Source organism: Anser anser, assembly GCF_964211835.1.
Source record: "Anser anser genome assembly, chromosome: 1".
NCBI classification, from domain to species: Eukaryota; Metazoa; Chordata; class Aves; order Anseriformes; family Anatidae; genus Anser; species Anser anser.
In genome coordinates, this window is record NC_139720.1 from 13,710,292 (window position 1) to 13,726,260 (window position 15,969).

The 15,969-nt window shown below is 37.9% G+C and overlaps 1 protein-coding gene across 2 annotated transcripts in view; it reads right to left on the reverse strand.

The window, feature by feature from the left end:
- Window positions 1-15,969, reverse strand: part of RELN (reelin) — a 293,768-nt gene that overhangs the window by 161,517 nt on the left and 116,282 nt on the right. For both annotated transcript variants that reach the window (XM_083821372.1, XM_083821373.1), the window contains exons 4-6: window positions 15,401-15,471; window positions 6,143-6,175; window positions 5,439-5,517 (exon numbers count right to left, since the gene is read on the reverse strand). In XM_083821372.1, coding sequence (XP_083677498.1) covers window positions 5,439-5,517; window positions 6,143-6,175; window positions 15,401-15,471 — 183 coding nt within the window. The remainder of the gene's footprint in view (window positions 1-5,438; window positions 5,518-6,142; window positions 6,176-15,400; window positions 15,472-15,969) is intronic.

The following is a 15,969-nucleotide window of genomic DNA, read 5'->3' on the forward strand; positions in this document are numbered from 1 at the left end:
TATAGCTCGAGGACAGAATATGTGAGTGAACCAAAGTGTACTTTAGGAGAAAGCACAGAAACAGTGTTTATGGAGTATTTGTTTTGTCATAATCTATGTTTCGCTTGATCCCTGAACTCTGGTAGCTGAAGAACATGGGAACAGAAGCAAGAAAAATACCTGGATTTCTACAGTATCCTGGCTGTTTCTGAGCATTATTTTAATTATCTGCCCTTACATTTTAGGGGTTTATAGTGGAACAACTGCCTGAAATCTTGATATATGAACACAGAGATATATATGGTAGGAAAACTGCCTATGAAAACTATGTAGAGAACTCTTATGCCCTCATGAAAGGACAGACTGAATTCAAGGGATATTTTATTTTTTTAATTATTGTATTTCAGTAAATATACAGTGATTCAGTTGTTCATCTATTCTACTTCTGTAACGTGGTCTATGAAATATGGAGAAGTGTTTGGAAGTCTAGAAATGCTGTCCTTCTAACACAGCTGTTTCATCATCACTTATCTTCTCTAGGATGACTCCTCTCACCAGAAATTGGATGGCTGGTGGTAATCCTGATTCAAACCTTTGTGCTCTCTCTGAAATGTATCACTTCTGACAATAAATTGCTCAGTAGCTTGACAGGAATGTATGAAGAGTAAGATAACTGATCTGCTGTTCTTCAGACCATCGTCATCATATTAAGTATTTAGAAACGATCCAATTTGCTCCTCTCCAGGTGCAGACAGTAAGGTTAACTTCTTTACCATTCTTATAACCAAGAGACAGTATTAATTGCTCTGTCTAGGTGTAGCTTTTTACATTATCTTTCTCACCTGCCTGGTCTAAAATCTTAGCACATTAAAATCATTTCAGCTTTCTCTTCACTGCTCATTATCACTGCCACTGTTGGCGTTTGTCATATTCATCTAGATGCCTTCTCTACAGACCTGCCATCACTCTCATCCCCGGTGTACAGAGTCCCACCTCTCTCAGCTATTGTTCTTCACTTTGCTGAAGGGGAAACATCTGCTGTTTCCTCATTGCTATTTGTCATCTCGTTTCCCTCTACAATACCTGAGTTTGTGGACATTATATTGACTGATGTCTTCTGTGATGTCTGGACTATAAAGAAGATAAACATCTCAAACTGCCAAGAGATTTTAAAACATAAATCTTTCTGAAGTTTAATCCCACAGTTTTAGTGCAATTTCAAAACCACTTTAGGACCTCTCTCTCCTGTCACAAAGCTTTCCTCCACCTCTTTGCCACTGGAAATATCACTGTACCTCTTCATTTCTCATGTGCTATGAATAAGCGATAGAGACTGTTTCTTATTGATTGATTTTACTTGCTCAGCTTTTCTTCATGTCATCTTTGAAGAGTATATCTTTTGTAAGTGATTGCTGTTTGAAGTGCCAATGGGCTTTGAGATGAAACATGGCATCAAGTTGGGAAGGAGAGTTTAGCCAGCTAAAGCTTCCATACAGAGTTTTCATTTTTAAATTTACTGAATCCCCTGTTGTCTTCATTCCTACTGTTAAAACTGTTTTATCCATGTATTAACATGTATTAATGCCAGCATCTCTACTGATATATGCATCTACTTCACCCCCCACCCCCCCTTTTTTGTCCCAAGATTAAGTCATTTACCATTAGGAGATATATATATATAATTTTTTTTCTACATTTTTTCTTGTTTGACTGTTTTAGTTGTTATATAGCACCATTTTTATACTCTGCCATGAGAAGTTACATGGAGGTTATGAGGTTACATGGAGGCAAAATGATCACAGAAGCAGGTGCCCAAAGAACTAGACAGTCTTCCAAATATCACCTATATTGGGCCTTTACTCATCCAGCCACCACCTGGCCTTTTGTCTTGCAAGGCACAGACCACGTGTTCCAGAAAATTCGAACAAAATGCACAAAACCTTGCTTCTCTTCCACTACAACAAAGTATTCATCAGAAGTATCAACCAGAACCTCAAAAAGCAAATAACATTTCCAGAAATTGGAAACATGCAGTTCTGCCTTCAAAAGATTCTGATTAAGCCTTCCCTCCCCTAAAGGATTGAAAACTGAGGCTTCTCTGTGCAAGGGCTCCCTGTGTTTGTTTACATGATGCAGATTTCCTTTCCCTACATAGGAAACCAATTACTTTCATGGTTTCTGAGCTTTCTGAACTAACACACTCCTGACAGTTTTCAGCAAGTCCTATGGACCAGCGAACACCTGTGCTATTAAACTTTTCATTGAAAAATGCAACAAACATTACTGTCTAATTAGTTCTGCAAGTCAGCCATGAACTCATCATGAAAGTCAGTGATATGTTGACCACTGAGTGGGATTCACTTAACTACCTTAACTTAAACACCTAATATACATTAGGCATGAAAAGAGAGGTGTTAATTTATGAATCCATGATTCATACCTATTTGAAGGATAGAGAAGGAAGAGAGATCTTTGTAAAGTATGTAGCAAACGAGTTGAGGGAAATGGGGAAATCTTTGCTTAAATAAACAGGCTTGTGTCTGTGGCTTAGAAGCTTTAAAAATAGTCACATTCTGACATTACTGCTTGTTGGAAGATAGCAATATAAAAATTAGTTGGACACACCACACAAGGAAATCTCCATGGTGGTGAGTCCCAAGAAAATGGAAGAGATGAGACATGCTCCAGTTCCTTCGTTCCCAGAACACAAGTCCTCCCTGCTTCTTGCTACACCTGTTGTCTCCTCTCCTGCTGCCTCCTCCTCTCTTTCTTTACTACTTCAACAGTTTTTCCTGTCTTCTCTCAATCACCAAACTGTGATTTGGTCAGGAACCCATTCCCAGATGCTGTGATTATTGTGTTTACAAAGAACCCCATCCCATCCCTTCCTTTCTCTTCCCCTCACAGCTCCAGAAACACCCGCTGCCACCCCTTCCCTCCTCCTGAGCCTCTGAAGAAACAGATGGTTGCTGGGTGGGATGTGTCTTTTAATTCATTTAAAAGACCAGAAATCCATAAAAACCAGGCAGACACTCTCAAAATCATACAGCGCCCTTGTGCAAAATAGTTATTTAATGTGGGGCCTATTCCAGCGATGGAGTGGCACACCAGCTCTGCTGGGACTCATAAAATTAGACACACACACAAGCTATAAAAGGCTTTGCTTGTGCACTCGGACTGTACATCTCTCACCAGAGTTGCACATGCCAGAGAGCGGATCAGGAGGAGGGGGACAAACCTAATCACACCCAAGCCACTGTTGCATAGGATCCGGGAAGAAAAGGCCTTAGGAAAATATTAACACCTCTCTTTTCATCTTTACACAAATAATGGCTTCAGAAATTATTAGAGGGGCTTAGTCTAACTGGCCCCTGGTGGCAAGGCACCACTGGAGTGTCGGTGCACAAGGCAGCTGCTACCACACTCTGAGCACAGCAGACCAGGGCCAGAGCAGGGCTGGGAATCCTGCTCCAGCAGTTACTGCAATTGTTTGTGATAAAGATGGGATTTTAGCAGCTGCCAGGGGAAAAATGCAATTTTAGGATGGATGGCGTAAACTGTTAATAATCCCTGATTTAACTCCCACCAGACAATCAAATGTGAATGAGCTTTCTGCCACTAAGCAGCTCTTCACTGGAGGGAGAGCTACTGTAGAAATCCTTTATGCAGAAAAGCTCATGACACCTCATTATAGTTTTCTTTTATTTGTGCTCCACTTCCATTTAGCGTTGCTGAAGATGTTGGCTTTCTGGTGTCATTACAGGGATATCAAGGCATCTGTCACAGGACTGCAGTGAGTTTTAGGACTTTCTCCCAGCACACAGCTCTGTGCACTCACCCACCAGCCAAGGTGGGTCAAGGTTATTCCATGGGGACCACATCCAAATCTCAGGAACAAAAGGACCAGGAGACTGGGGCCTCTTTTAGTCTGAAATTTCTCTACTGAGACTTCTGAAAAGCAAGGGTGAATTTAAAGATAAGAGAGCAATGGATAAATAAATTATGGAGGCTCCCAACAGACAGGCCCTCTGTGAGTTATGAGACATCTGCAGGGAAATAATGCCTCCTCTCATTTCCTTCCACTCAAGTCCATTTAACACACTGCTGTTAAAGCTATCTACCTTGGCAGCTATTCTGTAACCCATTAAGAGTCCTTGATCTATTCATTCCCATAAAGAAAGAGGATTTTTTGTTGTTGTTTTTCTTTTCTTTCTTTTTTTTTTTTTTAATATTATAGCATTCCAGGTCCCTAATGCATCTGTCCAGAAAAAAAAAATCATGTAAAGAGATAATGTAAAAGGAACAAAAGGAGGAAAAATACTAGGCATATACTAAAAAGCATTACAATAATTATGTGCAAAAGAAAAAAAATATCTGTAGCATTCCACAAACCATAATCTTTTTGCATAAGATGGTGAAACTGTGAAAGACATGCAAAGATGGAAAACTGTGAGGCCTTAACAAAAAAAGAAAATAAAGTCAGATTTCAAAGAATATACGTATTCCTAACTAACAAATGGTAACTTCTACGAAGTGTGTTTTATCTGAAATAACTAAACTAACCCATTAAAATATTTCTGTCATGTATGAATGAAATTAATCCAATTAGTTATATTTATGAAATAGGATTGGAGTAAAAACCTCATTAAAAAAAAAAGTGACTTCAACATTTAAGACCAATAGATGAATTTATCTGGCTACAAAATGATTATTATACATATTAACTATGTAGTATAGAATCAGTTTAGTACTACAAGAGACCTTTAACTTCCTCCTTCGTTAAGTATGCATATGCCATACAAAATGGTACTCCATCACAGTGACGATGTACTTGAGCATCTACTGCTTAAGGAGTAATAACAACCTGTCGTTGCTGATTCAAACATAAATTGTGATAATGTAAATGACCCTACTCAGGAATCCTGTCAAATGAGAAAAACTAGGAATTAGGAACTGCCGTACAGTAACAGAAAAGTGAGAGCTTTCCCTTCCCATACAATACAAAAGATAAGAAAATTCTTGCCTTCCATGAAAAAAGAAAAGAAAAAATAGTTAGCTTCTCCAGAAATATGTACTTTGTGTACAGGAAATGAAAATATAATGAAAAACAAATTTTAAATATTGAAATTCATCACCTTTTTCATGAAAAGCTTTGATTTGAAGAAATCAACATTTTCACACAAAAATATTGAGTGAGTTCTGCTCTACTCCTTCTTTCTATTTTTGGATTAGTTCAACCTTTGAAGTCAATATGAATATGCCACTTACTTCAATGGGCTTAGATCATTAATAAATGAATGCTAACATATGTAGGTTCTTATGGAGCAAAGACATACACATCAAATCAATGTGAGCTGAGATATCAAGGAATTCATATAACACAGATATGTCACTGTAGTAAACAAAATGTTTTAATTTGCTAAGATGTATATAAAGGGAAGTAGAAATCTGAAACTCACCACATGTTAGGATTCAGTTCTTGCTGATGGTAAGAGTCAAAGTCATCTCGCAGGATAATGCTGTCACTGTGCATTTCAGCTAAAATAAAAGAAATTTCTATATGAAAAATCCAAAAAGTATTGCCTTTTCTAGAGCCAAAGTAATGCAATGTAAAATGAGGAATTAATTTTTTAAAGTGTGTTAGTTACAAAAGCAGGGTTTGTCTTTTTTTTTTTTTTTTCCTTCTTACTCTGGACCATAGTACCACATAAAATTAAGTCTCCCAGTCTATTGCCAAAGTGTAATGGCCATGTGCTGCGATGTGCTCCATGTCCTGCTTGGGGAGCAGGACAGGAGCTCTCCTGGGTGTACCTTGTAGGTGCATGGGGACAAAACCCTGGGGACAGTGACCCTGAGTTGGTGTGATACGCTGGGGGTTATGTGTCCTTATGAAAATAGATGCTGTAATGCACAGCTAGGAAGAAAGGCTCTGTGGCATGATATACTCACACTGCAAGGGCTCAGAGGCGATAAATAAACAGCAATAAAAATCACAATGAAAAATAAAACAACTAATCAGAGTTAGACATAATTCAATTCATTTTATATGAGTCTCATTTTTATTTGAATTCCCCAGAGCTCATTTCATATGACCTTACAGATTGTTTATTATAATAAAGTTAATATTTCTGAGTTTTAGTAATAAGAATGACAAGTCACCTACCTAGGTGAGGATGTAGTGGAGCTTCCGTTGGAGCTGTGGAGAACAAAGACACGCAAAGCATGAATATCTGCTGTGATCAGGGCTTAATTGCAGCATTAAAGATCAGTTCAGCATAAAAAAAATTGTAACAGTACATGCTCTGCTAAGTCAATTCTTTAGACATTTTAATTATGAAAAATGTGGTGCATTAAAAGTTATACAATATAGTAGTAAATAAAAATAAAATAAATATTTTCTAATTAAAATAAGCATCAATAATAAATGAAATATATAAACTGTTGTATAGCAAGGTAAGAAAGATCTAGTCTAGGACTATGAGATATTATTAGAAACAGCTCAGATTAAGATTCAGTAATTTAATGATCGATTAGAAGAGTTGAAATTATGTTCAAAAAAAAGAAGTAAAGTCTAGGAGAGGCAAAAACGCCACATTTTGACCATTTATACTACTCTGGACAACATTTTACTAGGCATATTTTTTGGAGGAAAAATCCTATTATCCCTAGGGCAATAAGTATGGGATTGACTCAGCCTATCACTGAATCAAACACTTATTTTTAAGCACATTTTTGCATACATTGCTGAATCGTTTCCCCAGTAGGCCTTATTCTTCCAAGATATGGTAGAAGATCTTAAAGACACACTATGCATGGGGTACGTGTGTGAAATGGCTAAATTTTATGGAGTAGTCATTTTCTAACACTTTGCAACAGGAATCTTGGTGTAAAATTACACAAATAAAAACAGAATATATATATGTAGATATATACACAAAGAACTGGGGGAATGTAGAATGTGTCTACAGAGCGTGTTAGATACTCCATGGTAGCTACTACATTCATAGGCTTGCCTGACCTTAAATCCCAAGTATGATACACCTTTTTCAGAGGCAAAAAGGTTGCATATAAACAAGCTCCCAGGGAGCAGCTATCTTGTTTGCCTCTCAGTACCTTGTCCAAGTAGCTGTATTTCTAGCTGCATTTTATAATTTGGCAAACAGAACACAAATAAAAGAAAAAAAGATGATTCTGTGCTTCTTGTTGGACATTGGCCTAAATTGTATCACGTTCCCAATTTCTTCAGTATATTACAAAAAAATTGCTGAAGTACCACAATTTCTGTCATAACATCTGACAAATTAAAAATAGATTAAAAAAATAAATAAATAAACATGAATGCTGCAATCTGTAGAGCTCTCACACGTAGTCATTTGAATAGTAAGTAAAACACAAATCTCATTTTTCTCTTCCTGTTTTTCCTTAACCACTTGGTTTGCTTGGGGATGTGACATTTTGTAATGGATTTGCAACATTTCATGGGGAAGTTGGTGATTACAGAAGAGAGAGAAAGAAACAAGGGAGGTGTCTGCAGACCAGGAAAGGATGGCGAGCAGTCTGTATTTAGTTCAGACAGAAGGCATTGATTCAGATTGGGAGACTACCATCTTTTAGTCCATCCAGTAACATACACAGACAATGCTGAAGACAACAACGTGACCACTGAAAGCAGCAATCTGCAGCAAAGAGGAAATGCATTCTTAAGAGTCTGATGTTGAAAAGTTACAGAGATGCAGAAATATAAAATCTTTTTTTCTTGTGTGTCTAACTTAAGATGTGGAGAAATGGCCTCAAGTTGCACCAGGGGAGGTTTAGATTAGGTTAGGCATTGGACCGGGCTGCCCAGGGAAGTGTTAGAGACACCATCCCTGGAGGTACTTAGGAGATATTTAGGGATCTCCACATGTGGACATGGTGCTTAGGGACATGGTTTAGTGGTGGACTTGTGGTGTTAGGTGGTGGTTGGCCTTGATGATCTTATGGGTCTTTTCCAACCTCTATGATTCTATGATCCTAACTTACTGTATTTTTATGGAAGAAAGTTATCCCTGTAAAGATTTGACCAGCAGCTATCTTGTCTTCCCCAGAAGAAATGACAGTAAGGACTCTAGCAACGGCCCAAACCTCTCATCATGACTTTACACAAGCTGGAGCAATTGGACTCCAACTGCAAGCTAGGGTTTGGCACTGCCTCCAGGGTAATGCTGGTGGGTACTGCACAGGAAAAGACAGCATATGTCCCTTGCAGTCCCAGATGCTCTTCTTCTTCATGGAAGCATGTATACATTTCTCTAGAAGACTGTTTAAAACTCTTTGCACAGAAGAAATGAATTAAGCTGGATTAGCTGAATTGTTTCTCAGGTAGAGCAATGCAACTGCTCTGGATTTTGCCCGCAGAAAAAGAAGTACATTATGGCGTGGGATTTGAAATACTCTTTATGTTGCAAGTGGCTAAGATTAAAATAAGACCTCTGTCTCTGATGCTCTGTATTACCCTTTTTCATTAGTCCTGGCTCATCACTAGGGGCAATCTGCGAAGACATAGCTGAGAGCCATTCTGCTGGTGCTCTTCTGTGAGGAGGATGGTCATGTCAGGCCAGGTCATGGACAGGCTTATCAGCTGGTCAAGCAAATTTCATTAACCTTAAAGAGCAACTCAGTTGAAAGAGACCTTCCTCTCCAATGAGAGTAATTCAGACCTCAAAATGGAAATAAAAAGCTCTAACTTCTCATTCATCCCAGGTCAGTTGGCATTGCTCTTTGGAAAAGATTTTCTGTGGAAGGCGGTCCAGCTTGGGATACATGCTATTGCTGATGGTATTTTCTGAGGTTATGTGAAATTACAACATTCAGCTAAAAGGAGCAGGTATAGCACAAACCTGCAATCTTTAAATATTCAAATTCATTTGCCTTCTGCATTTTTTTTAAATATAACTAGTAATTTATAAGATTAAAGAATAAAAAATTTGGATTTTTCCTAAAAGAGCTCTTCAATTATATGCATAGTATACTGCAAAAGAAAACTGCTTACCAATAGGCTGAAATTAAAGAAATTGTGCAAATACATAATAGTACTACTAATCACTCATTTAAAAAAATACATTTGGAGTTAAGCAAACAGTGTTGGACAAAATGCTGTTCTTACAAATAAAGTTTTTCTGTTAAGGGGGACTTTGTTTCTCAAACCTCTACAGTACCTGAAAAGCCCAAGAATTTTCACCTCCATCTAATTTGTAATTCAAATTCCAGAACTGAACATGACAAAATATTGTGAAGGTACTGTTTAATGAGTGATGAACCTAGACTTTAATCTCACTAGGAATAATTTCAGTATTACATTTTATATTCCATTGCAAAACAGCAGTGCGTAGGTCTTCAAGTGTTGTAGCTAAGGTCCCCAAAATATTATAAATATAGAACATCACAAAAAAATAAAAAATATTTTCAGGTGTGCCTCGTTTTACCAATTCACAGACCTACTTATTTTAAAAGAGTGTAAATTGTACAGTGGGCCATAGTGTGGCTAAAGTCAAACGGAGTTTACTTGCATAAAATGAAAAAAGTGCAGATTAACTATGCACTGAAAAGATCTAAACTACTTCCAATTTAAAAAACTTACAGTACTTCAGACTGAGAGGAGAAAAAGTCTACCTTAATATGTATTTTAAATCATGATGCACTTTCTAAGATGCTTACACATAGCTGGGTGGTTTGAAATCTAGAAACAGTATTTGTATGGCTCAAAAATGCATATTAGCTTGAATGAGAATCTTGTTCCATGTAAAAATGTAAAAGATTTTTTTTTTTTTGACTAGCACCATGGGTATATACAGAGCTTTACAAGAGGTGAATTGTGCTAAGCAAAAAATGGAAATTGAGCTCAACAGAGCTCACAACCTAAGAGGCATGAGCAAATACAATACACGAAAATGTAAGGAAATGTAGGATGCTTGCCGTGCAAGGGGAGGCAATCCTTTTGGTAAGAAAAAGCACAGAAGAGAGTATACAATACAAAGTGATTCAGAGAGAAAAGGCCACAGTCAAACTGGAATCGTGAGAAAGTTGAAGAAAGTAATAGGGAATTAGAAAGTCAATGGGGTCATTGTGGGGCTCTGTGTCCATGGGATGAGGGAGAATGAAGGAATCTTTTGGAGTAAAAGGTTAAGATTTTCTATGGATGAAGTAAGGCCAATGAAAGGTTATTAACAATTAAAATAATAGAAAAGTGTGTCCTGTTTTGGTTAGACTAGAGGGGAGGGAAATAGAAGTGGCAATGGAATGCCAGCTCACGCTAGAAGATCTGGAATATGAGATGGGAAACAAGATTTTGTGATGGGCCCAATGCCCATGGAAATATAAGAACCAAAATAATTAAACATAGTAATAGCTAGTGGTTAAGCAAAACAAGTATTCAACCAGAGAAAAAAGAGCTAACATAATGCAAATTAAACATATGTTCCAGCTATGTCAGTTTATACTACTATACTACTAACACCCATATTCCATAGATCTGTGGGGTCAAGCCGTGTATAAGGATAGGTAGGGAACAATACAGCATAAGAAAACATTCATAAAGCTCACTGCAAAGTAAAAATACTGTTTTTTTTTAGAAATCTGAACATTTTTTTTCTTTTTTAAATATAAAGCAAAAGAAAATTACAGAAACATAAATGCTCCCAGCCAAACACCAAACTCCAAGTTCAACAGCCAGCAGCCATTAGCCATCGCTCACCAATTCATCGCAAATGAGATGTGCAGAGAGGTATATTATATTTTGCAGATTATGAAAAAGTCTAATCTCCTCATTAGCAGCCAGATGAAGATGAAAAAGAAAATTAATGCTTTTATTTAGACTCCTGCCAATACTTGCTCTCCACTGGTAAACAAAGTTGCTATTGAAAGATAGATGCTGAACATCCCCCTGGGGAGAGTCAGTGCATTGCCTGAAGGCTGCATTATTCTCACTGACACATAAGCCAATACGTCAGCTCTGAACTCGAGTCTTCTGTAAAATACTACTCTGGTCAAGCCTGAGAGCCTGCAATCTGTTTTGTGTTTGTTTTTCAAAGTGTTCCTTAATCCATATTTACAAGGTACAAAACATGCCTAAAAGGTCTTCCACAAACATTCAGGCGGAAGCTATCAAATCAAAGGGAGCCTGGGCCAGTTCTCAGGATTTACATTAACATGGAGACTTCTGTCAGAGCAGGGAGGGGTTTCTTAAGAAAGGAATGCCAATCCTATAATTTGTGGTGTTGAATATGAGATCGTATGAAATTCTGGGAATTTTGCTGAAAGGAACGATTCTGCAGTAGGAGGGAACAACAACATCCTTCATCTTTTCCATCTTTTAAGTTTAATGGTTCTGATTCTCCTGCAGGCAGTCAGAACTAAATGACGCACTAACAAATCTCCCAGCTGGTCCTTATGCCAATGCACTGCATTACCAGCCCAGAGTTACAGAGCATATCAGGTGCAGGCTCTCTTTAACCCTCCAGCACCACTCAGTATGGTGAAGGTGGGCTGGCGGTGTGATGTGTGTGCTGGCTCCAACCCTGCACCATGAGCTCTTTCTCCCCATGACGTCTCTGCTCTCACACAGACCTGAACCATCTTCAGTTCCGCAGTGCAGTGCAGCCAGGTCTGATGTTTTGTCAACTCTGTTTTAATTATGCTAGTGTTTATTAACGTAAGACATTTGTTCTACTCCAGCCAAGAATAAATATGAATTAATCTGTACAGTAGTATGTTTACCTTATTTTCAATTTATTTTGCTATTAGATGAACAAGTTATATATATTATTAATTAAAGACATTGTTAACGGTAATACTATCATCAGTCATTAACATCCTTATTTTTCCTTACCAATATTTATAACACATCTGTCTTCTCTGTCTTGGCTTATAAACTCTGTTTTCTTGCCTTTTGTGCTGGACTATTTTTTTTTGTAGGATAATTTTTATGTTTCCTTTCTTTTTAAGATCCAATAGCATTCTTATAAACTTTAAAGCTCACATCAGTTCTCAAAGATCTCTCTAGCTTCTTAAAATATTTATTATACGCTGAACACACAGCTTTTCAAGTGATTGTTTTACTTTCCTTGGTGTCTTTCGCTGTGGCATCATTCTTTATTCTATTCACATTATACATAGGGCTGCTGGTTTTGCATTGCCATTCCTTAACACAGCTCTTCATCATCCTACAATTGTCTTCAAAATAAGAACTACACTTTACTTTGCTGCACAAACCCCATTAACTCTATTAGGATTTACTAATGCACGTCCAAGGGCGGACAGCCCCAACAATCATGATTTCTGAGACTCCTTGCTGCTTTCATGTCTTTGTGTATATCCTTTGTACTAGTTATTATGAAGGTTGTATCATACCCAGTGAATACTTATTAAAAAGATGTCCTGTAATAAATCTAAAAAGTTGCCCTTTGGTTTTATGTTCTTTATTTAATATGTTACATTATTCACTTCAGCCTTTCAGTCAAGTAATATTTAGGGCCAGAAAGAGACCTTAAAACCCCACTTTGGTCAATCTGCCTTGCTGTTTTGCATATTTATCTTTGCTTCTAAATAAACACACTAATTCCATCTGAAATAATCCTTTGTTTACATCAATAGCATTGCTGAAACTATGATTATCTTCATGGAATGAAAGAAGTGAGGTTTGCTTCAAAGAATAATCCTTTTCTTTGATAAGGAAAATTAATGCTAATAGCCTAAGAGCTATAACAGTACACACTGGTTAGGAGAACCAATGCAATGCACACTGTCTGCTTCAGAAATAAGAACAAAAGGGTACAGGAGAGGCTGGTGCTAGACAAGACTGGAGGAAAAGCAATGGGCAATGAGGTATTTGACCAGCTGCATCAGGAAAAGTGTGGCTGAGCAAGGAACCTAAGGGGAGAGAGGCCTTGGTGAGGGTAGGAATCTAGAGAAGAGCCACAAGTAAAGCTCTGAGAAGCTTGCAAGTTGGTATTTCAGGGAAATCTTATAACTCATACATGGCTGCCACTCACTGTGGGCTGCTCATAAAATAGCATCCCTGTATGATCCTTGTCTAAGTCAAACATGATGTTTGTGGATTTACCACCACGATATCAAAAATTTTGAGGAAGACAAAGACACAAAATCTCTGGGGTGACTGTGTACAAAGTAAAGGAAATCATTGGGAACATCATGGGAAACACAGAAGTTGATGAGGCTGCAGGAGGCTATGACAAGTTGGCGAAGCTGGAGGCCCTTTGAGGGACATGGTGCAGGACATGGTTATCAGTGGCTGGGTGGGAGGAGGAGGCAAAGGCACTGCCACAGCTGAGCCCAGGGATGGCTCATCTCACCATCTCCTATTCTCTGAGCACAAACAACACACAAATCCCATTTTCGTCTTGTCCCGTGGAGTCCCTCTGTTCTCCAGGACTGCATGCAGTACCATCAGGAATTATTGTTCTAATCTAATCTAAATATTGCCAAAATGCTGATTTAAGGTTGAGTTATGCTCCAAAATTAAAGAAATGTGAAACAGAACAGGGTGAAAGAATTACTATACCTGCTGCCAGCTCTCCTAACAAAGACTCCTGCTCTAGCATGTCTGAAAGCAGAGACTGCCAAAGCCTGTACGGATTGATTTCTGCTCACTAGTCTCTGCTTACCAAGGTGTTTTCTTCTAGCAGGGAGGAATCTTGTTGTTTTGCCCATATTCTCCTTGACCATGCTGCCAGCTCTGATGCTGACGGTCATATGTTTCCTTTAAAATTGTTTGCCCATAGCTTTCATCATGCAGATCACTGCCAGTTCTCTGTCTCCCTCTCCCTCTTATATCAATACATCTTTTACTTATTTGTCCTTTCTTTACCTGTTCTGGGCACTACAGGCTCTGCTTTTGGCAGTGATTTCACTATTCAGCAGCCATGGAAAATTTTACCTCCTTATGAGGCTTTTTACCATTTTATGCTGATGACTCTGAATATTGATTTTTTTCACTCTTGTCTACCCAGCCCATTTAAGATATCATCACCATTCTCTTTAATACATCCCAAATGGGATTCCTGCCCATACTTTTGTTCCCAAATCCCGTTATACCAGTCACCAAAACACCACACCTGCATTATAGGGGCACAATATATCTCCTGTTCTGAATACTAAAGACATCTTTGTTATTTCTCTACATTTTTCCTTCTACACAGTAGAACACTGATACATTCTGGGCCCAATCACCTTCCATCCGGATGATTATCACACTTCCATCTGATTGCCAGCACACGTCTTACACTTTTCTAATTCATTCAAAATATACCTAATTCTAACCTCCAAGCTTATTAGCTTGTATCTGTAGTCACCTCTCTGAATTCCCCTACCTACTTCCTGTTGATATATTAAGATACTGAAAATCTATATACTGAAGCTTAAAACTGAAATATTTTACCCCTAATATCACAGAGGTACTACTCATACCTTACCCTAACACCTCAATAAATGCTCCTGACACAATTTTCAGTAACTTCCTGTTACAAAACTATTGCACAGATATTCCCTAGCTCATATGAAAAAACACACCATAATACCCAAAAGTATGTATTTTGAGGGATTTTCTTGTTTATTTGTATGACAACATATTTCTAAGTTTGAAATATTTATTTTAGACTGGTTTGGCCCATGCTTCACTCTCTTCTCACATGGAAATATCACTGGAATTTTGCAGAGAAAACTGGATCAGTGCAGAAATTCCTTTCTCTCCTGTACCAGACATGATGGATATCTTCCCTGCTTCCCACTGCTTTAATGATGCAGGTTCAAAGCAGTGTGCTGTTTGTAGACAACAGCTCACAACAGGACATTTATTTTTAGGTTATTCATCAAAAGAATATATGTGATAAGCTGTGCAAACAATTAGATTTTTAGTCAGTGTAAGTCAAACATTTTGTTTAGCTATAAAAATGATCAAAAGTTGCAGGTGAAGGGCAAAAGTTTAGTGTCCTACTTTCACAAAATGGGAAAGCAGGTTCTTAACAAAGCTACTCATGAGCTGGATGGTAAATGAAGCTTTTGCTGTAGGCACATTGCATTTTTTGTTTATCCTCAACACAATGATAGTTAAAACTCAGCTTGTGGTGTTGACAAAAAAAAAAAAAAGTTGGTTATTACAGGCTGATTTTAAGTAAGCATATAAGGCATTAAAATGTACTTTAATTTTTGGATATTCCCCAGTGCTTAGCAGAGAGGACATCGCTCTAGGTTTTCCAGATCACTGAAGGGAGATCTGAAGCCAAAGAAAGTATCAGTTTTGAGAATATAAAGAAGGTCCTGACACAAAGTTTTCCAAAAATTTACTTTCATGATGAGTAGTACTGAAATGCAAGAACAATGAAAAATCACATTTACCAGATATTTTTAAAATGATGGCTGCTCTTACCTCCCTGTTCACACAGCTGTTGTGCTAAGGCATCCTTGAATATAACTTGGCCCCTATGAGTAGCTGTAGCCCTGTGAACATAAAAAGACAACAATAAATAATGTAGCATACTCATTTATATATGCATATGTATGGCTATGCCCATGAGTAATTGAATCAGAAGTCCCATTCTGCTTTCTTCCTCTGCTTCTCTTTCTGTACTCTTTGTTTTTAAGCTTGTAGAACAATTTGTAGGGATTTTTTTCTGTACATGGCAAAAAACAAACAAACAAAAAAAACCACTCCTAAACCAAAATGGCTAGGCTGGTAATATAAAGCACTAGAGTGGACATTCAGTGACGGACATGAGTAGGAGCAGATGCATTGCAGAACTTAGCACGTCACTCTGCCTGGGAATGCATACCTGCCTCAGAGCAGGAAAGAAAAAATGCCTGTAGAGCTGTTGCCATGTAAAATTAATAGTCAAACAGTCCAATAAGCTACAGAGATACTTTGATATGCTAGATAGAAATGTAGAGCTTGAAGGGGTTTCCAGAAATCCTTTCTCGAAACAAAGGGAAAACTTGTCC